The sequence below is a fragment of the Drosophila grimshawi genome, unplaced genomic scaffold, assembly GCF_018153295.1.
Source record: "Drosophila grimshawi isolate 15287-2541.00 unplaced genomic scaffold, ASM1815329v1 contig_311, whole genome shotgun sequence".
Classification (NCBI taxonomy): Eukaryota; Metazoa; Arthropoda; class Insecta; order Diptera; family Drosophilidae; genus Drosophila; species Drosophila grimshawi.
Genome location: NW_025063098.1, coordinates 1,303,958 through 1,329,660, shown reverse-complemented (window position 1 = coordinate 1,329,660; position 25,703 = coordinate 1,303,958). Strand labels below are relative to the sequence as shown.

Here is a 25,703-nt window from a genome sequence, read left to right as displayed (position 1 = left end):
ATTCTTAAATGCCAATCGGTAGTCCTGTTCCTTGAGCTCGAAAAGATGGGTCCCTTCTTGGATATGGCCCAGTTATGGCTTAGAAACCCCTTTTCTTTTAACAAAATTAGCTAAAGCTAAGGCAAATCATTATGGATTTCCGAAAGAAATAGCCCGGTTCTGGTCAAGTCCCGCAATACGAATCGAAACGAAATGTTTTTCATACATAAAAACAAATTTTATTAAATAAATTTACATTATGCTTACTTAGCATAAATACGCTAGGGAAGTAATGGTTTATCTACTACGTGAGATTAGCCCATAGAGTGAGGACCTGATTGCTAACATATCTTTGAATATTAACTAAGAAGCCCTTTCGCTTGTGACAAAGACACACATACAATCAAATATATTCAATGGAAATACAATCATGCTACAGCTAATCTCTACCACACTTCACACTTGTGCACAGGATTCATGGGGGAGCCCTCTGGGCATTGGAAATCCTTGGCAAAGTCCTTCATGTTGCTCATTGAGCCCAACACTCGGAACTCTGTGGGAGAATGCACACCAGTGGTGATTCTCATCTTCAGGGATTCTGTAAATTTTGTGATGAGTATATATTATTTTTGTTAAATTCCATTTATTTTGTTAGCTTACCTTTCCGATATTTGCCACACCAAGTCTGTCCAGTTGAGATCCAGAACATTTGGACAGGTGTATAGTCCAGGCCAGGCAACTTCGGTTCCGGCCCGTGCTTCTCCACCCAGCGTTTATATGCAATATATGACTCCTTGAGGCCACCATTATCAGCTATATTTTCGCCCTGGGTATTGATGCCGTTCAACTGTCAGCAGAATAAATGAGAACCAATGAAAAAACAATTTAAAGTATCAATCCAGACTTACATTCAAGCCAGTGAGACGGTCCGTGTAGTTGCCATACTGTTCAATAATACACTGAGCCTTCTTCAGGTATGCCTTGTGTGTGTCCGGCTGCCACCAATCCCGCAAGTTGCCCTTCACATCAAACTGGCGACCCTGATCATCGAATCCGTGCGTTATTTCATGACCAATAACATAACCAATTGCACCGTAGTTCATGTACTTGGGTCGCTGGGCACTGAAGAATTGCCCCTGCAGTATGCCAGCAGGGAACTCTGTAAAAATGATGAGAAATAATGATGCAACACTCTGTGTATCTATTTTGAAAGTCTTCAACTTACGTATACTATTCTCCAGGGGGGAGTAGAAGGCATTCACAACTGCTGGCCGGGCATGGCGCACCCAGTCGGTTTTATTGATCGGCAGACGCAGTTTGTTGAACGAGTAGTCTGTGCCAAAGATGTTCATCTTCAAGAAGGATTCAAAATAACGATCTGGATCGATGTCCAGTTTCTCATAGTATTTGGCCAGCTTGTCGTTGTCCAGCATCTCGTCGGGATAGCCAATGTGGGTGGCCATGCTGTACAGCTTCTGCTGAGCCTCCTTCTTCGTCTTGTCATCCATCCAGTTGATTTCATTCAATATGTCGCTGAACACATTGCGTATGTCATTGACCATTTCCAAAGCATTCGCCTTGGAGTCCTTATTGAAGTGCTTGCGAACGTAGAGCGAACCCACGGATATGCCAAGGCTGACATTAATATTTAATAGTTTATTGATTACATTGAGCGTTGTGAATTCAATATCGAATTTGTTTTCATGTGATGTTCATGTGGTTGGTTGTACCAGTTGTAGTTGTAGTTGTTATTGTTGTTGTAGTTGTTGTTCAGTGCATTTTTTTTGAATGGTGAACAGTCGAGTCGAATTGACGTGAAAGTGGAACATAAAATGATAATTTTAATGAATTATTTACTTAAATAAAAATAATAAAGTTAATGCCTTTTCTCTCAACTTATATTTAACAGAAGCAAACAATTCTATGAAATAGACAATAAGTCCAAATTTTGCAGTCGGACGAAACCGACTGAGTAATACTCTGACACCTAAGGAACGATTTCTGAAAACAAATGGCAAAGCGTCGCTTCCTATGAAGGGACTTTGGTTTAATCCTTTAACAAGGGTATTAGAATTTTGAGACTTCTAAGAGCATTAATAAAATTTTGGCTTACCAATAATTTACCCTCAACATTTTTTTACATCTATGTTCTCATTGATTTGTCAGATTTGTCAGCACACTTTAACAATATCGGACAAAAGTAACGCTTGATTCTACTTTATTCTACCTTCAGTCTCAGAGTATAATATTCTTTCTGTACAAAAAAAAAAAAAAGCATAAGAGATAAAGAAAAGAAAATTCAACCAAAGATGGTACAGATTTTCTATTCTCCAAAATTCAAACCTAAGAAGTTTTTTCTTTATGCTATACGCTTTCCTCCAATAAGGTTATCAGTCTAAATTCGTTAGTTCGGCTTTTACTTGAACTGAATAGTAATAAGTATTGTTAATAGAAACGATATATGGCAAATAAACAGATTCAATTTTCGTATGTAAGGCTTAAATGTCTTATATCGTTTTTGTGGGCGCCATTAAAATCAATGTGTATGTGGGGTCAATATATGTGCAAATTGTTTATGTGGATGGATAGCAGTGTAAGTTATCTGTTCCGAGCAGATGAAGTAAATTTTGTTGTATTTATTTCTATATACTTAGTAATATCTTCTTCAAGTACGCCAAAGTCACTGCAAAATCACAAAGAAATCAATCAGGAAATAAACGAAAACAAAGATAAGAAGAAAAGCTGCATTATCTTTGAGTTGCCAAAGCATAAATACCCTTGCAGACATATGGAAAATCATTTCATTTGCTGATCAAACTACTGCAATTATTACAAAAGTGAGTTTAACTAAGTTTGTAATCAAGGATTGAAAAATATGCAGTATCATCAAACAAATAACTTGTTATTGTCCCTCTCCCATCGATCTCATCTGAGGCCGACAATAAATTATTTGAAAATGAGTTCGAATTCGATCGGATAAAACGCAAAGTATTTCCATATTTAGGTACGATTTTCCACAATCCTGGAAGAACTGTGATAAATTGAGCTCTTATCTATGACACATGTACCCTCTGCAAGGGTATACAAAAAAGCAGAAATAAGTTCCCTAAATCTCTAAATCAGCACGCTACTCAGAAAACAACAGATAGCTGTTGTGGTTATATTTACTAACCTGCCAGCAGCAATATCCACGCACTCCTTCCAGCGTGCCTCCTGCTCCTGTCGGCCGGACAGCGCAGTGGCATATTGCAGCTGCCGCTTGCGGAACTCCTCGCTGAGGAAGCCAATGGAGAAGGCATGTATGCGCCACATCATGTAGTTGGCAATCACGCGATTGGGCGTCTTGGCCAGCAGTTTGCCCAGTTCCTCGAAGAAGGACGGCACCGTCAGATTAATTACCTCATCGTCCTGCACGCTTAGGCCAACGGGCAGCAGGGCATTCATGTAGTCCACCCATTGCACGTACGGATAGGCGGCCTGCAATTGTTGCACCGAGCGTGGATTGAACAGCTGCGATGAGTTGCGACGCTTCTCATTAGGCCACGAGATCTAAAATGTCCAAATGGGAATCAGAATAACAGCGGTCATATTAATATTGTTGTGGCACTTACGTTGGCCAGCGCCATCTCAAATTCGAGGGATGTGAGCAGCTGGGTCTTGGCCTGGTCTTTGTTGGCGCCAAAGAGCACCGCAATGTCCACCATGTAATCGTAATAGGCAGTGACCAGTGTCTCATTGAAGCCCTTCATCAGGAACTCGCGACTCAGAGCCAACGTGGATTGATCCAGCTAAACAGAATCAGAGTTAAATGAGAGAGTCCTGTGAATGCAGCTTCGACTTACATCGATAATGCGCTTGGTGCTATTCTGCAGATCCACACCAATGGAGAAATCAATGATATAGTCCATGCTGAAGCCGGCGGCACGGAATTTCTTGACCTGCTCCTGCCAGGTCCAGCTGTCGTCTGCATTCCAAGAGTCGCCCTCGATCAGGGGCCAGCCGCCAAGTGATTTGGCAATCTCAGCAATTGGCTTCGCACCCAGCGATTCAATCAATGCTGCAAAGAGAATACAATTCATTAATTTTACTTAGTTCTGTAGGATCCTTTCGGAGCTAATCACTTTTGTTCATGCAGGCCCTGTACTGCAAGTTGGGAAGACGGAAGTGTTTGGGCTCGGTGTCGGGTCGCTCGGCTGTGATGATGTCCTTAAGCTGCTCCTGCAACTTGTCCGAGATGACAGAGAACGTACTAATCGATACCTTGTCGTCGGGTATTTTCTCGTCCTCAATGTAGGCGCCGCAGGCAAACTCATAGAAATTATCACACGGCTCCACCTCGGGCTTCATCTTTTTGAGCACCGTGGAGGCGGTGTGTATGCACTCCTTGGTCAGGCAAATATTATCCGACTCCGCCTTGCCCTTGGTACCGACAACGGACGGCACTTTGTTCATAGTGGTGCTATCGCCATGCAATGCGGTCGGCTCTGGTGGCTCCTCCGGCAGATCAGAGCCCGGCCCGGCCATCGGTTTGAGTACATCGAATATCCAGAGGCCAAAGGCCGAGACGGCGACCAGGAACAGAATACCGCTCAACATAAGCAGGCTTCTCTCCAGCTTGGTGCGTCGGCACCACCAGTTGGGATTCCTACAAAAGAGCAAACAGAAAGAGCACACAAGTTAAGCTAATATCATAAATCTTAATTAAAAGACGCCCCCGCCGTGCTCGGCAAAGAGTAAAAGTTAATTTCACTTTGTCTTGTTTTCGATTTTTGTCGCCAAAGTTGCGTTGTCATTCATAATCAATTCACTTTTTCTTTGGCTATCACCCGTTGGCCATCTCGTTTATCTTGTGTCTGCCTCGTGTTTTGTTTGTCTTTAAAGTTGTTTATCAACATTGCCCCCCCCCCATGCAGCAGGCAGCACTGTGCCACAAATTTAAGGTAAACTCATCATCAGCTTCTGTGCGAGTTTCCCCTCCAGCAAATCATCGCTGAAAACTCAGCTTTGACAAACCTGTGATCATTCTTAGTACGACATAAGAGATGACGAAATAGGATGCATAAGGAGGCATTACATCTTGGCAAATGATGTTATAACAACCCGCTCGGAAATATTCGGAGTCAGTTGCACAAATTCAAGCAACTTTGCGTCCAGTTGGAGTTCATTTTAGTGTAAACTATGAAAACAAGTCATAACTGTCAAAACCGGTTGCATAGTCCATGTAAATTGACCACTTCCTTCCGATTTGCAAGTGACGGTTGACTGTTGTTTTTGACGATTTTGTAAGAGTTTTTGTTTTGAACAAAAATAGATATCGACAATCCAAACTGGTTATATTTTGTGGGCCAGCCACAAAAGTTTGAATCGACGAGAGGTTTGACTTGCTTGGTATTTGGCTTTAATGAATCAAACACAAAAAACAAAAAAAAAAAAAAAACAAATTCGAAAGAGATTCAAAAACACACTCACACACACACACACACACACATACGCAGATACACACCACATACGTTAATGTTAGCCAATGGTTTAGTACCACACAATTTCCGTGATGAGTTTTTAGCACGCTTCAATTACTGCTGAAAATTATAAAATAATGATGCCAGGAGTTACGAGCTTTTGCTGCAGACCCAAGCCCCAACCCACTTTAATGACCGATTAAACCAGACTCAATAAATTTACCCATAGGCGATTTAATATCATTTGTTTTTTGTATAACCCGTGCCAAAGGTCAGCGCTAAAAAAAACCAGTCTTTGGTTTTAAAATCATGCGTTGGCAAATTTATAATTTTTTTTTTGATATCGCAAGGAAACATTTCCCTTTTAATGGTTTCCCCTGCGTTCGTTATTGTTTTCTTTTTAATTATAAGAAAATAAACTTGTAATGCTATTGGTAAAGAGAAGCTACGTAAAACATTATTTATATCTATATCTATAAAGATATCTATAAAGATATAGATATATATATATAGCAAAGACTTCATTTTGATGCTGAACATTTTTTACATTTCTAATTAATTACATTCTTTGTTAAACATATTAAAGTGTTATTACAGTAAATAAGAAAGAGATATTTAAATAAACTAGAATTTATAAATGAATTTTCAAGTTCTCATTTAACCGAATTTTTCGTATACAAAAAAGTGTTCAACAGAATGTTCTGAATAAATTAAGGGATTGGCTAATAATCAGATTGCAAAACTGAACAACATGAGCGTAAAGTTAAATATATATATACATCCGAGTAGTACTTGTTTCGAAAGCAATTATTTTGTTTAATGCGGCTGAACCTTTTGCTATCGCTATTGTTAACATCACAAATGGAACACTCGCCAGCAACAACAACAGCAACAACAGCAAAAAAATTGCATGAGGTGAACAATAAACCCAATGACAACCTCGACGCGAACAAAAATAACTTATATGTGCTTCTAATTTGTGCATTTTATTTAAATTGTTACACGCTAATGTTTATTTCAAAATATGCACTCTCGCCCTCTGGCTTGTAAGGAGAGCACTCCAAAATTAATTCTTAAGTCAACAAATTTTAAAATCAAAAAATCGAATTAAAGTCAATTTTTATAATTACAGCCAGAGTAAGAAAAAAAAGACAAATACAAAAATTAATAATTCGCAGTGTTTAACCAGTTTATAAATGATGTTATCCGTTTTTTTTTTTGCGTTTCGATGTTGTTGAGAATTCGTTTAATTGTCCATTATGTAAATTGGGAAGGTTTAGCAATTATACTCGGAAAAAGTTGAATGGCACTTGTTGAGAAATCATTGTGCGGAAAACAAACGAATATACATATATAATTTTAAAATATTGGCAAAAATCAGTAAAATTGATGTCTTTTACAGGTATATAAATCAACAGTTTGAAATGGGTTTAGTAGCTCACACAACTTTTCTGTTTGTCAAAGTGCCCACTTAGTGTTAACATAGTAATTTATGTCACAAACAAGAGGAAATTGCTGTGAAAAGTTCAGCTTCCTAGCTTGGGCCACTCTATCAGTCAGTCAGTCAGTCAGTCAGTCAGTCAGTCAGTCAGTCAGTCAGTCAGTCAGTCAGTCAGTCAGTCAGTCAGTCAGTCAGTCAGTCAGTGGACGAACTAAAATCCGGCTTGTTAAGCAATATGCGAATGCCGGAATACGGAATATTATTGCGATGCCGAATTGGGGCTTAGTTAAAGTAAATTATGAGCTGAGTACGTTTCACATCCGACGATTGTCTATCCATTACTTAACAATCCAATTAGTTGAATTCAAATCGTGCCTGACCATTAGCAGCATCTTTCAACTGGGCATCGGCATTTCCCCTTTCAGCCGAAGCACATCAGGCACGAAACTCTTACCGCATGCAGTATTCACGATATGATCCCCAATTTCAGAACACGTATCCGATGCTGTAGCCTGTTCCCGTAGGTTGATGCAATTGTTACCCGCTTAATATTCAATGCAATGCTTATGCAACTGGTTACTGACAACTGGCATTGATTTTCGCAGCAGCAGCACCATTGCGTCTTTGGGTCTTATCAGCGCAACATCAGCAGCCCTATCACACCTAATATCGTATATGAGTAACAGCAGTGCCTCTTTCTCTATCTGTATCTCTATCTGTATCTGTATCTCAATCTGTATTTGCATTTGTATCTGTATCTCTATCTGTATCTGTATTTGTATTTGTATCTGTATCTGTATCTGGCTTGAAGCACCGAGGGGTGTTTGCTGATTGTGAATATTCGCATTTTATTTATGCGGCCCAGGTGCTGCCCCGATTGTACACTGACAACTTTATATGTACAAGCATCGCTCTCCATTGGGGGCGGCGGGCGGTCAGGGGGGCGTGTCAATGGGCGTCGGCTTCAAACTGTGCTTTTGTCTATGAGTTGCCCAATAAATGTGTCAAGTGCAGGCGGCGCTTTTGCCATTGACGTGACACTTTGCCGTCACCAACAACAGCGTCGCACACACACATGTGTGTGTGTGTGTGTGTGTGCCTCTGTGTGTGTGCGTATGACATTTGGCAACATTGCTTCCCTTTAGGGTTTTTTTTCATCTCTATTTTAATATATTTTATTTACTGTCGATCTTCCCAGTGGCGCATTTTCTTTAACTCAACCCAAGTTAAATGACAGTGGCGCCTCAAGACAAAAATCTAAGCCAGCATTTTGTTTATGATAAATACAACAACTGATTAAGTATTTGTCATAAGTCAAATTTGTAGCTCAATAACACTTTCCAAACTCAACTTATTCCTTTTTCAAATTCAAATAATTTTATGTGTAACTTTTTGTATTGCAGATGTTCATTTACGTTAGCGAAGTTTGACTGTACTTGTGTGTATGTGTTTTTTTAAATGATATTTTTACTCATTTTTGGTGTGTCAAGTCGTTTTCTTTATCAATATTCAACACTGTGATTGACAACCAATTTCAAAAGATGTTTTTTAGTTTCTTAGAAAAATTTGAATGGCAGCATTTCCTTTTCTTAAGCTTTTTTGTGCTAAAACAAATTTGAGTTTAATAGCTTGAGCTATATACATATACATATATATGTATATAGATATACATTTGTATTTGTTGCATCATCTGTTATGTTTGCCTGAGTTGATCAAATGGTTTGCAAATCAAATGCATGTGAATCCACTGACCACAATTAGTTCTGAACACACATTTAAGATTAGGCTGTAAATCTGTTTTCCAAGCTGATTCCAGATTCTTCAAATCGGTTAACTATGTCGATCCCCAGCTTACATTTGGAAAGTGAGTGTACCTTTTAAAAAGTATTTCGATTTTGTAAAGAAAAGGAGGATATATTTTTTGAGTGGAACTGGGACTGGACTGGAGTACTACATAATATTAACTGCAATTTAGAAATATTATAAAAAGGTCTCCAAAACGGAAATCACTTGGCGCAGCAGCTTGGCGCATGTCAAAAGATGACAGTGCCATTAGCAGTGGGCTTTTGTTGTAATATGTACCACATGGGCTTGTCCATCAGTGCGAATGGCCTTTGTTAGCTGGAGTCGCTGTCAGACTTTCCCACTTAAGTGTGTTGTTGTTGCAGTGATATTCGTAAAGCCCAAACAAAAAGCAGCGACGAATTGCCTTCCAAGTGTTAATTTGTGCCACAGACACAATTACCTAATACATTTTAATTACGCCTGACTTGGGCCCGAGATACTATAAGATGAGACAAACACTCACTCAAACACACACACACACACACACACACACACACACACACACTGATATATGTTGTGATGGGTTTTCTGTTTGTTTTGCACAGTTGATGTTGTAGTCATTTTAGTCGTTGCTTGTTGTAGATTTTTTAATTGCTCGCAATATTTGAGCTGTCATATCATTTAAGTAACTGCGTGTGCGCTCATTAAAACTGACGGAATGCAGCCACAACACTCTCGGAGAAGCAACTTAATTTGCTGATAACAGAACAGAAGATTTACGTGAATGCATTCCGCATATCGATCGATAGCGAATTGAAACTACAAACTATGCCAAATCAAAAGCAACAAACATAGCAAACAACGAATCAATTAATTATTCATCAAATTGCTTCATTGAAATCTAAAGTGCCCGACAAGGAGTTACCCAGCACGCTGCTCTAACATAATTCAAGCTGGTCACCAATATCCACACACCTGAATCCCATATTACGTGTGTATATAAAATGTTCTCTGAAGTATTTAGTTTCAGAGTCATACAATTTGAAAGATGTGTGAACAGAGTTCGTGATCTCATTTCAATAACATGCTTACAACATATACTTACTATATGCCCACAAAAAAGATGTCCCAACAACGATTTGTAGAAAACTGAGGCTTTGATATTAATCAAATATTTACATATATATCGACTAATGGTTACCATATCTTTGATCCCCCCTTGGATTACCAAATTTTTCCATTAATATTAATATTAAAAGTGAAAAATAATACTAACAATTGGTTAGCATATATAAAATATGTCATATTCAATTAATATATTGACGTAGGTCGTTGTCCTACTCAAGAATATACTTTATATAGTACATTGTCGGAGTACGTAACACATATCGTGACACAATTATAATATCCGCACGAATTACTAAAGCAAATACAAACAAGTTAGAATGCTCTAGTCGAGATAGCTTGACTAGCACATACCCTGTGCCCAGCTTTTAACAAAATCTGTGTTTCTTATCTGATTTTAATGACACAGTAATAATTATATCTATATCTTTGCAATTGTGTCTTTAATTGCCATCGATTTGTATCGATATTCGCCGAAGCGAGATAGTTTTCAATAAAATGAAGTAAACTTTATCTGCGAGAAAATAAGTTTGAAAATACTTGTCTGATCGGCTTGTTCATACAGATAGCCAGAGGGATATGGCTAAGTCGACTCGGCTTTTGATACCGATCAAGAATATTTATAATTTATGGGGTCGGACTACTTTCATGCTGTTTGTTACATACTTTTGTACAACTGCATTGTGCCACATTCCCATTTTTAATGGGTATAAATACAATTAACAGAACTTGCTCGCTATCTTGCCTTAATGGAATACGCTTTAGATGATCAGCATTTGTTCCCAATATTCCCCGCTGTGTGTTTACCAGCTATTAACACTGAAGTACCACATTTGTGTAACATTACCAAAGCGATGTCTGTTTAAACTTCAACCTGTGCTCAGTATAATTAAATTATTTTTATTGATCTTGGCTCTAAGTGGCAAAACTCATAGCCTTTGATGGACTTTGAAATCTATTTATCAGCAGGATGCACGCAATTTGCCAACAGGATGAAATGGGCGACAATGCAATTGCGAGAGGCAATGGGCCAATGAGGATGTCAGGGGCAATGAGGATGAGGTCAGGATGTTGTGCCACTTGCTTTGCTACCTTCAATAAGCTGCCAGGAGGGCAGGAAAAGCGAGCGGAAACCCAATGAAAACTGTAGCGACAGTTTTGCAGTTAGTTGGCAGCGCTTCGTTCCAGGGGCATTCACATAAATAACGGAATAACGGTTTTATTGCAAATGGTAACCAAGTAAAATTAAAAAAATAAAATAAATAAATAAATAACTGATAAAAGCCGAGACGGCGAAGGCAGCCATATGTCAAATTGTCTGGGCAAGTTTTCATTGATATTACGAGGTGCGTTTTGCATGCTAACGAAATGGAAATATTTCGTTTTTAGTTGTTTTTGTTTGTGTTTTATTTTTTTTTGGGTGGGTGCCCAGCTCTTAAGGCAACCACATATATTGCCAATTATTCGTCAGAGCCACATAAACAATACCAATGGCAAGGCAAGTCATTATTTATGCAATTGGCATTTAGTGTCTGTAATAAACAAAAGCCAAAAAAGACGACGAAATTTTCACCTTAAATATTGACCTCAAATAAAATATATTATATATTTACAATGTATCTTGTATAACTAATAAACTTGAAACCTGGGAGTGGGAGTGTTATTCGGTGATGGATGCGAAACGCAATGAACATAACTTAAATATATAATAATTGCAATTTGCAAAGTAATATCTAAGCAAAATGTATTAACGTGAATGCAATAACCCCATTAATGTTAGAAAATCTCTGGTTGAATGAGGTTATTTGATACGATTTCGAAAAGAGTATTTGAGCTATGCATATCTTGATGGGAAGTGATTTAAATATGCAAGGTAGTCAATTGTCTTTGAAGCCAAATGGGATGAATTTGGCTCGGATATATTGTGCATTAAAAGAGGTTTCACAAGAACTCATTTTGCGGCCAGCTGTTCTTATGGCAGCTATGTGATATAGTAGTCTGATCTCGGTCATGTTCTGTCCAAATGTGAGGATTCTAATAATGCGCAGATTGGCTGAACTTGTTGCGGATATCTGGTTAAACAGAGAAGGTTTTCATAAAAACCCAATTATATTTTAAAGCTGTGCTTTGCTGTAACACATAAGCCAAACCCTATAAACATCTGCTTACTGTAAAAATATATTAATGCACCTATAATAAATAGAAACTTTTATTTGTATTAAATATCAGCAAGACTACTTTTACTTTCCCGCTCATTTCATATTAATCTTCTTATGGGTTGCAAGCAAAGCAAAGAAATACAAAAAAAATGTCATTTGGGATGTATAATTCAGGTTTAGAGAGTTCAAGTCCAACAAAAGTCGAGGAGTTCAGTTGGTTTATTTGAATAATCTGCTTATCCACATAAGACATTGTACTGCATCAACTGGCTTAGCGGCTTCTCATTCGATTCAATGAATTATAGCAGATGTTTCTATACAAGTGCTTTGAGATATTTCCCAGTTAACTTGACGCGTGCCCAGAAAAGAATGCGCTGACGAAGCATTGTGCTTTCCGGTTTCAATAATCGGCCACAAATCCTCTAAAGCCCCATCAAATCAGCGCAATTATGTCAACCAAAATCAAAATAAAAAGCAGAGAAAACGAGTACACGTAATTTCTTTGAGTGAAAGAGCAACTGGTACCTGGGCCGGAGCCGAGCTTGACAATCATCAATCACTGACTTGACAAATGCCTCACATTACAGTCGGCTTGTTTATTATGTGTGGACTGGGGAGGGTAATAAAGCCGCTTATGCCAAGAAGTCAAAGACCGGGGCTATTACGTGCGCTACACGCTCCCAAAATTTCCTGCAATTACGCATCGTGATTGGGGCAAGGCCCTTGGCATTAATTTTGGCCTGCTTCTCAATGATTCACGTGTGCCATCAGGAAGCGATGAATTCGATAAGTGGTCAAAACAAATAAAATAAACAAAGAAGTAACAAAACAAAATCTTCTTCTTATTTGTAAACAAGTTAGAATGCTCTATTCGAGGCAGATCGACTTGCAAATAACCTGTACCCGGCTGAGAAATACATATTTTACATTAGGCCAATCACATAAGTGTTATTAATTGATCTGAATGTATATATATGTATATATTAAGAAATGGTTTTGAGACCTTGATACAGACAACAATATTGTAAAACACATTTTTCAAAGTGAATTTTGAAGTGAATTATACAAAGCCACACAAAACTTTTGTACAAATTTCTGCAACAAAATGTTTGTTTATATGTTGGCTTTTTTTTAGTTGACTCATAAATCAAACATATACAACGAGCTCAAATATTTCATCTCCATAACTTATATTCTTTAAACTTTGAGGGCACCTCGATCTCCATCTCCTCAAATATTTGTCGGTCAAGGCAATACGTTAACCTGAGATTATGTTTGGAGTCGCAAAACGACTTATTGAAAATATTATCTCTGGTCGTTCAACATTTGTTTACGTTTTATAGCCGGTCTATGCCCCAGACAACTTTTCAGCATGTGTATGGAAGTGAACATTGGAATATGTAAGTTAATTATATTGCCAAACATCTGCATATGGATATGGATATGGTTGCTATATAAACACTGCGACTAAAGATTGTGTACGTTGATAAGCTTAGCCTACCCGCCCCCCGCCCCGCCCCGCAGACTTTCATACATATAAGGCTAAAAGGGTTACCACACATTATAAGCCCGAAATTACGTATATGGCATGCGCTATACTAGTCGGGGCATGTAGGCCTTGGGGGCGTGGCAGATTTCAACCACAAGCTTCACCTTCGGCTGTGCAATAGCTGAAAAAAAAAAAAGAAACGCAAAGAAAACGCAGCCGCATGAGGCCAACTGATAATGACCATAATTGAAGTTGCCGTTGGTTGCTTGCTGTTGACCACGTTAAGGTCTGCGTGCATTTAATTATGCAATTTGTGCAAATAAGCGAATGCAACAACTGCAATTGCAACTGCAACTGCAATTGCAAATCACAACAGTCAAAAAAACAATGCAACGCAACTCAGTCTAAGTTGGCCTAAGAAACATTTAAGTTCTTGGTGGATTTCTCGTCGATTTTTGTTGGCCTAAATACCGCCTTAAAGAAATACAACAAATTGTCAGTTTTAGAATAAGTCGAAAGCTGTAAAACCGGTAAGCCAGTTCCCTCAAAATAGGTGCGATATTTTAAGTTTTCTTCTTTTTCTGTTGTCAATGGGAATACACAAAGGTTTCGATTGTGTGAGTTTTATTTGTTTTGACTGTGACGCCTGCGCCATCTTCAAGAGGGGAATACCTATGTTTATATGCATGGGTGGTATATATATATATGAGCAGAAAAATTAATACTCTGTGAAGTATTTAGCCGAAGTGTAAATGGAAATATTATGCAAACGAGTCATTGCCAAAACAACACTAAAAACTCTCAATGAGAAAGAAAGCTGCAAATTGGGCTGACATCGGTGAATATTTTGCTGATATCGAGATAAGTTCTTTAAAAGCCGCAAGAGCCTCAGAAAACTTAAAATACTTTTGATGAAAGCGAAAACTTTAGTCATAATAAGATTCATTTACTTAACCAAATAAAGGCGGATACAAAAATAATAGCTGCTAGAAGCAAGCTAGAATGCTCAAGTCGAGACATCTCGACGAAGAGATGCCCTGCAATAGTAGCTTGTCTAATATGAAATTACAATTTGAGTTTCTTGTTGCGATCGAAAATCGATTTGTATCGATATTCACGATATGGGGCAGCTGTCTGCCAAATTAAATTAAGTTGATATGCGTAAGGCAAATGAGAACAAATATATATTCGAAATCATTCCAAAGTCTCTTTTAGTCTATATAAATTGACTCTGCTTATCAAGAATATATATACTTTATGGGTTCGTATATTATTTCTTCCGCCTTTAACAAACATATAGTCTGGGCAACTTAATTATACATTTTTTCCCCCATTTTTAATGGGTTCAGTGTATAAAGAAAAAAATTGTGGTATCATCTCACTTAAAAATCAGGGGTCTGTTAAAAAAGCTATTTTAAATTAATCACGTATATTTCAAAATGATTGCCTTAAGTCAGTATTCAAAGAGTCGTGTGAAACAAAATTTCATTTATTCTCGGTAAACGAATCTGAGAAATTTGCCAGATATACTATATATGTATAATAATAATAATAACAATATATGTACGTGAGAACTTATGTCAAACAAATAGGAAATTATTTTTGTACATTGTTTGCACATTAAAATGGTATTTGTAATTTAATAAATTGTGTAAATAACTGCAGCAGCAACAAATATAGTAAAACAGATCCGTGCCACTATTATTACAAATATTTTTCCCCTGACACGACAACAATTCTCAACACAAAACAGTAGTTTCCCATATAATAAAAACAACAATTTTGTAACACTCGAATAATTAATAACATTTTGTGGTAGCACAGGAAGAACATATTCCAAATTAAAAACTAATGGAACAATCAACACTTTATCTGTCGAAGCATTGTACAAGCTTTTGTGTTGGAAGCAATCAAGCTGCTGAACGCCATTTTAATATTTATTGAAACCAATTCTAATACGCGGATTGAAAAACTTAACCAGTCGGCAGCCGACAAAAAACACCTAAAATTTAGTTTGTGTAAAAAAAGTTCAAAGAGACACGAGACTACGGTTAAGGTTTTTTTATCTTTTGTTTGGTTTCAAATCGAACAACTCGGAACGTGTTTTTAATAAACATGCGCAACTTTCTTTTTTTGGTTTTTGACGCGCCAACAAAATCGAATGGGAATAGGACGGCAAATGAAACAGAGTGGCGTGAGAGGGAGCGAGAGGGATATCGTAACGTGAAACAGTACTAAATTAAAACACTTAAATACATATGACAAATACGTTTGTGCATGATATACAACAGTATGTGGTTTAATGATTGATAAGCGAGAGGACAACAACTTACTTAATGACGGTTTGCATGTTAACTGTTTTAACAATATTGGTTCAAGCAACCGCTGCAATTTCGGGTAACTGTTACGTTAACGAGACGCTGTTTAGCTGTTAAAGATAAATTATTTTCATTTAGTCGATATTGGCAAGGCAAAGAACTTTTAAATCCACAATACTGAACAACAAAGCACAATTATTAAGCAAGTAAAATTACAAGCGCTCCACACTGCTTTTGAATTTAACGGCCAATAATAATATCGGATAAACTCAATACTGGTATGAAGTCAACAGCGAACGACGACCTACTGAGCCCACCAACGCAATCGCAGTTGGTATATAAAAGCTGTTAGCGCAAAGCCCGATTTAGAGATGCACCAGTTTTATCCAAAATTATCTAACTTATCGATAGTTGCATACGAGTATTGGTAGTACACAAATACACTGGTGCCATCACTAGCAATAATATCACAAATGTATGGTGGTGCTGCAGTCACACTCTGTTGACGCACTGTTAACAATTTGTAAACATTGAGTTCTGAACCACTTTGTTTTATTAAACTTAAAATGGGACCTGCATTTTGCTGCCAGACAGCATTTTATTCTTAGTTTTAAGTTCTTCAAGTTTATTACTGTTCTAGAAAATGCTTTCCGGAAAAAGAGAACATTATTTTTAATGGCAAAATCGTAGAACGAACTGAATGAACGGCAATCCACGAAACCAGTTCGTTCGCCTAGTTCACTGAGTTCGCTCGAACTTATTCCGAACGCTTCAGCACAACTATCGTCCACGCGACTAATTAAACAAAAGTAAAAAAGAAATTAAGTTGCTAAAAATCATGAAAATAAGTTTATAAAAAACATGACTAAGCACTAGCAGGCCAAGTAAGTAGAAAAGCTTGTAAAACGCGAGCAATACTCGAGAAGAAAATAATCTTCACACGTTTTACATTTGTGAGCGGATGTGTGTATGTGTGTGTGAGCATTTTTTTCGCAAGAATTAAACGAATTCATTTTTGGAAATTTGCTACTTAAATTAATGATTGAATTTTTTGTAATTCTCTTGCAACATCTAATATATGTCACTGGGGAGCAGGGGACACTTTTTATATCTTTTTTAGAGGATATTCCAGTTTTGTTGTGAACCGTCTCCGACGCCATAAAGTATACATATGTATATATTGTTGAGCAGCATCAATGGAAAGGTTCGTCTATCTGTCAGTCCTCATTTATATCATATATCTCCCATAGGAAGAATAGATCGAAAAATGTACGTTGTAGGATTAAAATAGGCATAGCCACTTATGTCATCCTTTCGGATACAATTAATATGAACTGAGCTGATTAACTCTGATCTATAAGGGTATGTGGTAGATAACCATTCTTTGTCGTTTTTTTTTTTTTATATTAAACAATTGCAAATCGAAATGGAACCAACGAACTAGTTTTCAGTGATTTAATATGAAACTCCTTTTTCTATAGAAATTTCTCTACAAAACAAGGAGAAGGAGAAAGGAAGCAATAAAACTCAACTGGAAGTCAATTAATTAACAATCATGGACGTGTCACAGCCACCGCCACAGCTGTTGACGGCGCCATCGGCGCTGGCCACAAATTTCACATCAATGCCGCCGCCATCGATGGGCCAACACTACAGACACTACCATCCCCATCATGGAGCCGGCAAGCAGGGCTACAATCACTTCAAGCCCTTCATGCCCGGCGGCTTTCAGCGGCCGTTTGGCATGTCGCAGGATGACTTCGATGGCAAGCGACTGCGCAAGAGTGTTATGCGCAAAACAGTTGACTACAATGCGTCCATAATCAAAGAGCTGGAGGTGAGTAAGATGGCACTGACGTCCTTCTCCTCTTTGCTCACGCTTGTGTTATTCGCATTTTAGGCACGGCTCTGGCAACGCGACTATCGGGATCGACTGGCGCTGCAACCGGACAGCATTTATGTGCCGCAGATGCTGCCGCCGTCCAGCTATCTGGACAATCCGGCCAATGCAATAACAACACGCTTCGTGAAGACAGCCACAAACAAGATGCGCTGTCCGATCTTTACGCTCGCGTGGACGCCGGAGGGTAGAAGACTGGTAACTGGCGCCAGTTCAGGCGAGTTTACGCTCTGGAATGGCCTCACCTTCAACTTTGAAACCATTCTCCAAGTGAGTTCTTGTCTCTAAGTGGAAATGCGATAATTATAACAATCGAAAATATATATTTAGGCTCACGATATTTCGGTGCGGACGATGGTGTGGTCGCATAATGACAGCTGGATGGTGACTGGTGATCATGGTGGCTATGTGAAATACTGGCAGTCGAACATGAACAACGTGAAGATGTATCAGGCGCACAAGGAGGCGATTAGGGGAATAAGGTATTGCCAATCTATGATTGTAATTTGTATCAGTTGTACTTACCATTTCGCAGCCGCCGTTGTCGCAAGCACGAGGGCACCACCGAACCACCCAAGTTTAGATTGTTTACAGTTGCGCAGCTGCAGTTTAGTATCATCTAGATCTCTTAATGTTCTCCTCCTCGCCATCTGGCTTGTGGTGATTACAGCTATATAGTTTTTAAATAGTGGCGATTTGTTTTTGTTTATGTTCCTTTTTTTGTTGGTCGATTCCTTCCTTCGGGGGCTGTTGCGATTGAAAATCAATAAAGCCGTCACTTGAGCAACATGCCAGGTCTCTCTCCAGAATATCTGTTTGGCGCATTATTTTCCCCACTTAGTTTCGCATAGTCAAGTCAAGTCAACTACTAAGTTAAAAAACAAAATCAGTGTAAGAATTTGTTGTATTTACTACTACTACCACCTCTGTGATCTAAAGACTGTGATAATCAATTCAAAAAAAGAAAACAAATAAAGGCAAACTAACAAATGAAAAACTAAACCTTCTGCACAATTTTATTGGCGCGTAGCAAAAATAATAAAAAATGCTGAAAGCAACAAATCGATGTGTTCAAAATCGGGGGTTCGAGTGTTTTCTTTAAAGCCTGCTGCTGCTGCTGCTGCTGTGAGAGGGAGGGCGGGGTGATTTATTTACACACATATATATATTGTATTTGTGTTTCGTTTCCATTTTCTAACTTGGCTGTCTCTCGAATCCAACACCAATCCAATACCAAATCACATCCATCCACAACATAGTTTCAGTCCCACGGACAGCAAATTTGTCAGCGGCAGTGATGATGGAACTTTGCGCATCTGGGATTTCATGCGCTGTCAGGAGGAGCGTGTGCTGCGCGGTAAGTAGAACCAAATGACCCCCCCTAATTCCTAACTGACTCTACTCTGATCGCAGGCCATGGCGCGGATGTGAAGTGCGTGCATTGGCATCCACAGAAGGCAATGATTGTCAGCGGCAGCAAGGATAACCAGCAGCCCATCAAGATCTGGGATCCCAAGAGCGGCATAGCACTGGCCACACTGTAAGTATAATAAATTCCATCCGTATAGTGCATCCATCTAACTGTTGCCACATGCTGCAGTCATGCGCACAAATCGACCGTCATGGATCTCAAGTGGAACGACAATGGCAACTGGCTGGTCACTGCGTCACGGGATCATCTGCTCAAACTGTTCGACATTCGCAATCTGCGCGAGGAGGTTCAAGTGTTTCGCGGCCATAAGAAGGAGGCCAGCTCAGTGTCCTGGCATCCCATACACGAGGGTCTCTTCTGCTCCGGTGGCTCCGATGGTTCCATTCTCTTCTGGAATGTGGGGTAAGTCCATTCAGCCGACATCTCTATGAGGGATGTCTATTAATAGTTCCCTAAACCAATTGCAGCACGGATAAGGAAATTGGATGCGTGGAGACGGCACATGACAGCATTGTGTGGACACTCGCCTGGCATCCACTCGGGCACATTCTGTGCTCTGGCTCCAACGATCACACCATCAAATTCTGGACACGTAACAGACCCGGAGATCTAATGCGGGACAAGTACAATCTGAATACGCTCCCCGCCAGCTTGGCGGCACTCGACGAATGCGAATACGGTAAGTCTAGTAAAAAAAAACGATATTTCCTTCGATTTGACTTGGTTTACTCGCAGACGATGCCGTCATACCGGGCATGGGACCCGAGGATAAGGTGGAGTTCACCGAGAGCCTTACGGCCGACAAGGGCTTTATACCGGGACTGGATTTGGATGCCGGCAGTAGGACAGGCGGCGATAAGAAGGTGCCTTACACCAAGCCCATCCCACGCAATTTCCAGGTGCAATGGGCCGGACCACGACGAGCCGATGATCCGAGTGTGCTCAGCATACACGATGAGCTGGCGGCGCGCGAATCCAAGGACTCGAGCAATGGTCTGACCCACCAGCAGATCAGCGAGAATACGCTCGAAGGCATCCTGGCCAGCGGCATGCTCAACGGCCTCGATCCCCAAACGATTGTTGGCGTCTTTGTGTATGGGCGCTTCATACGAGTGCATCCCGACTCGAGACTGATGGGCGCCATTCGCCAGGGCGCCGAATACCTGAACAAGTACATTGATGCCGGTAAGCTGGAGGAGCTGTGCGATGTTGTGCCCATGAAGGAGCGGGAACGAGAACGTTCTCGATCGCTCTCGCCCACGGTGGAGACGGCACAGGGACGTGGCGAGGTTTCACCGCCACTGAAGAAATCACGCTTTGAGCCACGCCAGCACAATGCACAGCTGGTGTGCGTGCGCGAGCTGCTGTTGCTCAAGAAACCCTTCCTGCCGTCCCTGCTGACCGTTAAGGCGCAACAGCCGAAAACCGAGTTCATCGATGAGCCCTCGAGCTACGGCAACGGATCACCCATGGATTCGGCCTCGCGCGACGATTCAAATGGCCGACCCAATCCGTGGGCTTCGAATGCACCCTGGTCTAACTATGGCAATGGCAATGGCAACGGCTCCTCCTCCAATCAGAATGGATATGGCAACAATGGAGGCGGCGGCGGCGACAACTTCAATGATCGGGAACGTGATCAGTTCCAAAAGAGTGGGAACAACAACAACAGCAATAGTGGACAGCAGCGACGTAGGCGTGGCAACAATGCCGGCTCGGGTGGAGGAGGCGGCGGCGGTGGCCGGAATCGGGGTCGCAACAACAGGCGCTTCTAGTCCAACCAATTGCTGCACGGACCAAAACAAAAACTCAACACAAACACAACCCACATTCTGAACATACGTTTTGTAATCATACAAAAAAAAAGAAAGAAAATCAAATATTTACTTGGCTTGTCAAGTTCAACTCCATATTATGCATAATACAATTTATATATATTATTTTAGAAATGCTAGCGAACACAACTGATTGTCATTTGTAACTGCAGTTCCTTGTACTTATCGACGATAACAGCTAATCGATGCGATAATTAATAGATTCGATAACTAGCAGCAGGCAAGGGCAGCAATTGGCACGCCGCCTCATTATATCGAACGCATATTTGAAACTCCCAATTGGCAAAATCTGTTCCAATGCGCTCGAAGTGAAATTGCCTTTAAGCTGCTCGGCATTTTAACAGTTGCACATGCATTGCGTAACAGCTATGAACAATAGCGTGCTGCAATTATTATTATTATTATTGCGTTTTTGTTAACTCGGTGTTTAATTTTGAATTGTGTCATTTGTGAAACGTTAAATTAGGTGAATTAATTCTAATACTAGGCGGCTAGCGAATTGCGGCGACTGCTCCGCTTGCTGCTGCTGCTGCCACGTCTTTCATCATCCCCATTATCATTTGCATCGCTCGCCTTGCCATCACTGGACAACATCCCCTGCCTGCTATCCACCTCCAGTTGGCTGTCATTCGCAGCGAGATGGTTGTCCGGCTTGCGCTGATGTCGAAACGTCTGCTTGATTTCGCGCACCTCCTCCCGCATCCGATCCTTGGTGTGCTGTTCAATGGTGCGCTGGATTTGCTCAGCGGATGCCACCAATTTATCAGCCTCGAGAACAACACGTTTCGATGAATTGCTGCGACTGCGGCTCCGACTCCGACTACGATTGTGTCTAGCACTGCGACTGCGACTACGCCGCTCACCTCCTCGCCGTGAATTCGAGTGTGTGCGGGAGCGGGAACGGGAACGGGAATAGCTGCTGGAGGAGCGTGAGCGACGCGTCGAGGCCAATTTGCGATTCTTGCGCTGCACCGGCGATTTACTGCGATTTCGCGAATGCGAGCGGCTGTGGCTGCGTCTGCAAATGGATAGATCAGATTATATATATGGACGATACTAATGGGATTCCCTTTGCACATACCTGGAACGAGATGAGTAGGACGATTTGCGGTAGTTGGAACGACTACGGCTGCGACTGCGCGAATGCGAGCGCCTGGAACGACAAATGAGACTACAAAACATATATCAATATAAGCTAAACCGCATCAGAAGGAGGCATCAATGTCTACTTACCGACGACCACGCGATCGACTGCGACTGCGAGAATAGGAGCTGGAGCGTGAACGATTTCTGCAGTAGAAGAATATATATATATTTGTTATAGTATATAATTATATTTGATCAAAGCGTTTACCTGCCGCGTGATGACTTGTGATAGTAGCCATCGTTGCCTTCATCGTCGTCGTAGCGACCGTTGTCGTAGTGCTTCGGATTGTAGTAGGAGGAGGAGTGGCCATCGTAGCCAATGCGACTGCCCCGCATGCCCCTGCCACGTCCGCGTCCGCGTGGACGCGGCGCATATCCGCGATAATTGCTTGAGACGGCAAATGGAGGTGGTCCGGCCGGCCGGTAGAGTGCCGCACCGGGAAAAACTGGCGCCATACCGTAGCCAAACATGGACAGAGATTGCATCCATTCGTTGGCCGCCTCAGCGCTGTACGCAGCTGCTGTGCCTGGTACGGCGCCAGCTGCCAGAGCGGCCGTCACAGCCTTGAACGGATTGAGGGCAGCCTGCGCAGCTGTGGCTGGATTTGCGTTTGCATCGGCGATGTTGCCATTCAGCTTATGCTTCCTTCTGCCCGACATTGAGTTGTCCTCGTCCTCGCTGCTCGCTGCTGCACCGGCTCCAGCGCCGGTGCTCTTTGTGCTCTTGCTCTTGAGCAGACCCATGAGCGGTGTATTCGTTTTGATTTCATGCACAATCTTACGCTGATCACAGACCAGCTTCTCTGTGGCAGTTTTGTACTTCTCCACCAGACGCTTGCGCTGCAAATCCTTTGCCTCATCATGCTTGACACGTTGCGACTTTTCCTTTTGCTTGAGCTACAAGATATGATAAATTAAGATATGCAAATTGGCATGGAGATTGGCTCAGTTCCTCACCTGTATCCGCTCGAAGACCTGCTCCAAGATGCGTATGCTTTCGAGTTTGCGTTCCACAATCATCAGTTTGCGCTCCTCGAGCCGTATCTTCTGTGAGTTCTCCACCTGGCCACGCTCCTGTATCTTTTTCAAGTGCTTCTCCTTGCGTTTCTCCTCGCGTTCGCGTTGTTTCTCCAATTCGGCTAATTTCAACTGCTCTTCCTTTTGCCTGTAAATTTGTCGTGCACAATTTTGCTCACATGTTTTTTGTTGTTTTTGTTATTTTGCTAAGAGAACTTATCAACCGTTTCGTCTGGAAGAGTCAGAAAACTGTGTAACTCGCCACACCATGAATATCCACATAAATATATCTATATATACATATATATATATATGTGACACACACGGTTCAGATAAGTAACAACTGAACAGAAAATGAAACCGATGCACTTTGCTCAACAGCCAAAAACGTTTGCGGTTTGCCCCTGACAACTTATGAAGATATACTCGTACATATAAATATATATATTTATATCTTAACTTCTATGTTGGTTAGATAGTATAAAGCCTTTTAATTACATTTAGCCATTACTCTATGGCAGTTAAGGAGTTCTTAAATGCCTCATTGGAATAATGTGATAAGTACCAATCGAAATTCTGCCTGATCTCTAACCCCAATATAACTAAATCTCAGCTATAACTACAATATTTGATATAAATTGGAAAACTGCTGCCGCAAACATCTTTAGTGTTATTATCAGTGAATGAATGAATCGATGAATTCAAACAGACGGTTTCAAATTCTGCCCATTTAGACGGACGACAAACAATGGTCAAACCTTTCGCGTTCCGCTTGTTCGGCCAGATTCTTCTTTTCACGCTCGCGCTCCTCATCCTCGGCTTGGGCCTTGGCCACGCAGCGCTTTCGCATGCGATCGCGTCGTTGAATGTGCGAATCGCTCAAATGTCGCTGCTTGTCGAAGTTCACGTTGATATTGATGGCCTGCGTCTTGTCCACGAATTTACGCACCAGCTTCGTGCTGCGAAACTCATCCATGGCACGTACAAAACTTGAATACTCCTCAAACTGTACGTAGCTGAAAATATGAATAGCAATTAGCAACTCTATAATGAAGGATATATTAATGACAGCTTACGCCTCGAAGAGCACATCCTGTTCAAAGCTAAACGTTCGCATGCCACTGATGTCCGATTGCATACTCTTTCGATACGGATCGCAGATGGGTATATCGACTGCGCGAACCCGTCCATATTTCTCAAAGATGCGCTTGAAGATGCTTTCGCTGGGCTTGACCTGGTCGTCGTGCTCGGAGTGACGCGGACAGAACCAGCGGATGGGCAGGTGTGTCATATGAATTGTGTCTGGACGCTCGCCCGCCTTCATCTCGTCCATGTTGCGAGCATCACGAAAATACGAGTCCCAATCGTGGCGCGTGGGAAACTCATCCTTTGACTCAGTGCAGCGCACCCGGAACGCATCACTAAAGCCGGACAGACGCAATGTGATGCCATCGAGGCGATCGACGGCCAAACGCAAACGCTTGCGCTCGTCCAGCTCCGCCTCGAAGCGTATATAATTGACGGTGCTCTTGGAAACCTAAGGGCAAATGAGTATGAGATTTATATATCAAGTATTTACTCCTTACTCTTTACACTCACTTTGAGCACGAGAAACTTGTCCGGTTTCAGTTCGGCACTGAGTTTGTCCATTATCTCCAGATTTGATACGGATTTGCCGGTTTTGATTTTTTCGGGCAATGCAACTGATATTTGCATTTTGGCCAACGGCTTGAGGTACAAGCTGTGCGGCAAATAGAGCGGCGTGCAATCCGCCACATTTTCTATCGTCTGGATGTTGATCATATTTTGTATACGGTTGGTTTTTTTTTTGGATTTTAGTTCGTGTTTAGTGTTTTTTTTTTTTGTTCGATAAAATACAATGCAATTAAGGTAAAATACAAATAGTACAATTTATAAAAAATATAAACTACATATATATTAGAATCTCAAGAAATGAAGGTGTGTGTGTGTGTGTGTATATATGAAATGTATGTGTTGCCCCCGACCCGTTTCCCTGGCCTAAATATGTTTGTATGTATATCCGATGATGACGATTTTTCAAAGTGTGTGAGTTTTGAGTGGTGTGTCCGCGAGTAAATCGGCGTCTGTGTGTGTGTGTATTTTTATGACGAAATCGTCACCACGGTGTTAATCTACTTAATCCTAATAATATTTTGACTTTTTATTGCGAAGTTTTCCTAAAAAAAAAACACGTTATTAGTTTTTTAAGTTTGACGGTTTTGCACTTTTTCTTCACTATTCGAGTCAAACACTATCGGCGTATGAGAGTGAAGAAAGAGTAACCGCTCACGATGTCTACTCGATTATTATACTCGTTATCGACAATTGTCAATTGTGAATTATCTGTTGTTTTGTTTGGCGTAACATAATCTATCGATTACAGCTGTTTTTGAATCGCTAACGCCGTTTTTCAATCCAATTCAAACAAACTTAGTTTTATTTTGTATGTTTACGCTTACACTACTTCACACTTACCTGTATAATAAATGTTGTCATGATTCATTTATGTTAAATAACCCTCTTTGGGTAGCATATGCATAAATTGAATTTTGTACGCTGTAAATAACAGGTGACCAAATGTTAACGTTATTGTCGCT

General features: G+C 40.7%; 3 protein-coding genes across 8 annotated transcripts; 1 reads left to right on the top strand and 2 right to left on the bottom strand.

The window, feature by feature from the left end:
- Positions 1 to 195: 195 nt before the first annotated feature.
- LOC6563827 (neprilysin-2) lies at positions 196 to 18,518 on the bottom strand. Of its 6 annotated transcripts, XM_032737384.1 has the most exons (11): positions 15,972 to 16,065; positions 15,771 to 15,865; positions 4,101 to 4,624; positions 3,822 to 4,036; positions 3,591 to 3,767; positions 3,152 to 3,528; positions 2,630 to 2,662; positions 1,205 to 1,614; positions 888 to 1,138; positions 640 to 826; positions 196 to 577 (listed from the first exon to the last, which is right to left on the bottom strand). In XM_032737384.1, the coding sequence occupies exons 2-11, from the start codon at positions 15,785 to 15,787 to the stop codon at positions 426 to 428; spliced, it is 2,343 nt and encodes a 780-aa protein (XP_032593275.1). In that variant the 5' UTR covers positions 15,788 to 15,865; positions 15,972 to 16,065; the 3' UTR covers positions 196 to 425. The 6 variants fall into 6 exon arrangements, with proteins under 6 accessions (XP_032593275.1, XP_032593273.1, XP_032593277.1 ...); XM_032737382.2 differs by lacking the exons at positions 15,771 to 15,865; positions 15,972 to 16,065 and adding an exon at positions 18,181 to 18,502; XM_032737386.1 differs by lacking the exon at positions 2,630 to 2,662 and having other exon boundaries at positions 15,972 to 16,061.
- On the top strand, positions 16,494 to 20,997 carry LOC6563828 (pre-mRNA 3' end processing protein WDR33). The gene is made up of 9 exons (XM_001990656.3): positions 16,494 to 16,639; positions 17,237 to 17,592; positions 17,656 to 17,925; positions 17,986 to 18,137; positions 18,915 to 19,012; positions 19,069 to 19,195; positions 19,256 to 19,489; positions 19,555 to 19,766; positions 19,823 to 20,997. The coding sequence occupies exons 2-9, from the start codon at positions 17,311 to 17,313 to the stop codon at positions 20,860 to 20,862; spliced, it is 2,415 nt and encodes an 804-aa protein (XP_001990692.1). The 5' UTR covers positions 16,494 to 16,639; positions 17,237 to 17,310; the 3' UTR covers positions 20,863 to 20,997.
- A 66-nt stretch (positions 20,998 to 21,063) lies between these two features.
- LOC6563829 (A-kinase anchor protein 17A) lies at positions 21,064 to 25,383 on the bottom strand. The gene is made up of 8 exons (XM_001990657.3): positions 24,685 to 25,383; positions 24,162 to 24,622; positions 23,844 to 24,101; positions 23,026 to 23,233; positions 22,277 to 22,965; positions 22,156 to 22,212; positions 22,004 to 22,093; positions 21,064 to 21,940 (listed from the first exon to the last, which is right to left on the bottom strand). Exons 1-8 carry the CDS (start codon positions 24,886 to 24,888, stop codon positions 21,406 to 21,408), a joined length of 2,502 nt encoding a protein of 833 aa, XP_001990693.1. The 5' UTR covers positions 24,889 to 25,383; the 3' UTR covers positions 21,064 to 21,405.
- Between the last annotated feature and the right edge of the window lie 320 nt (positions 25,384 to 25,703).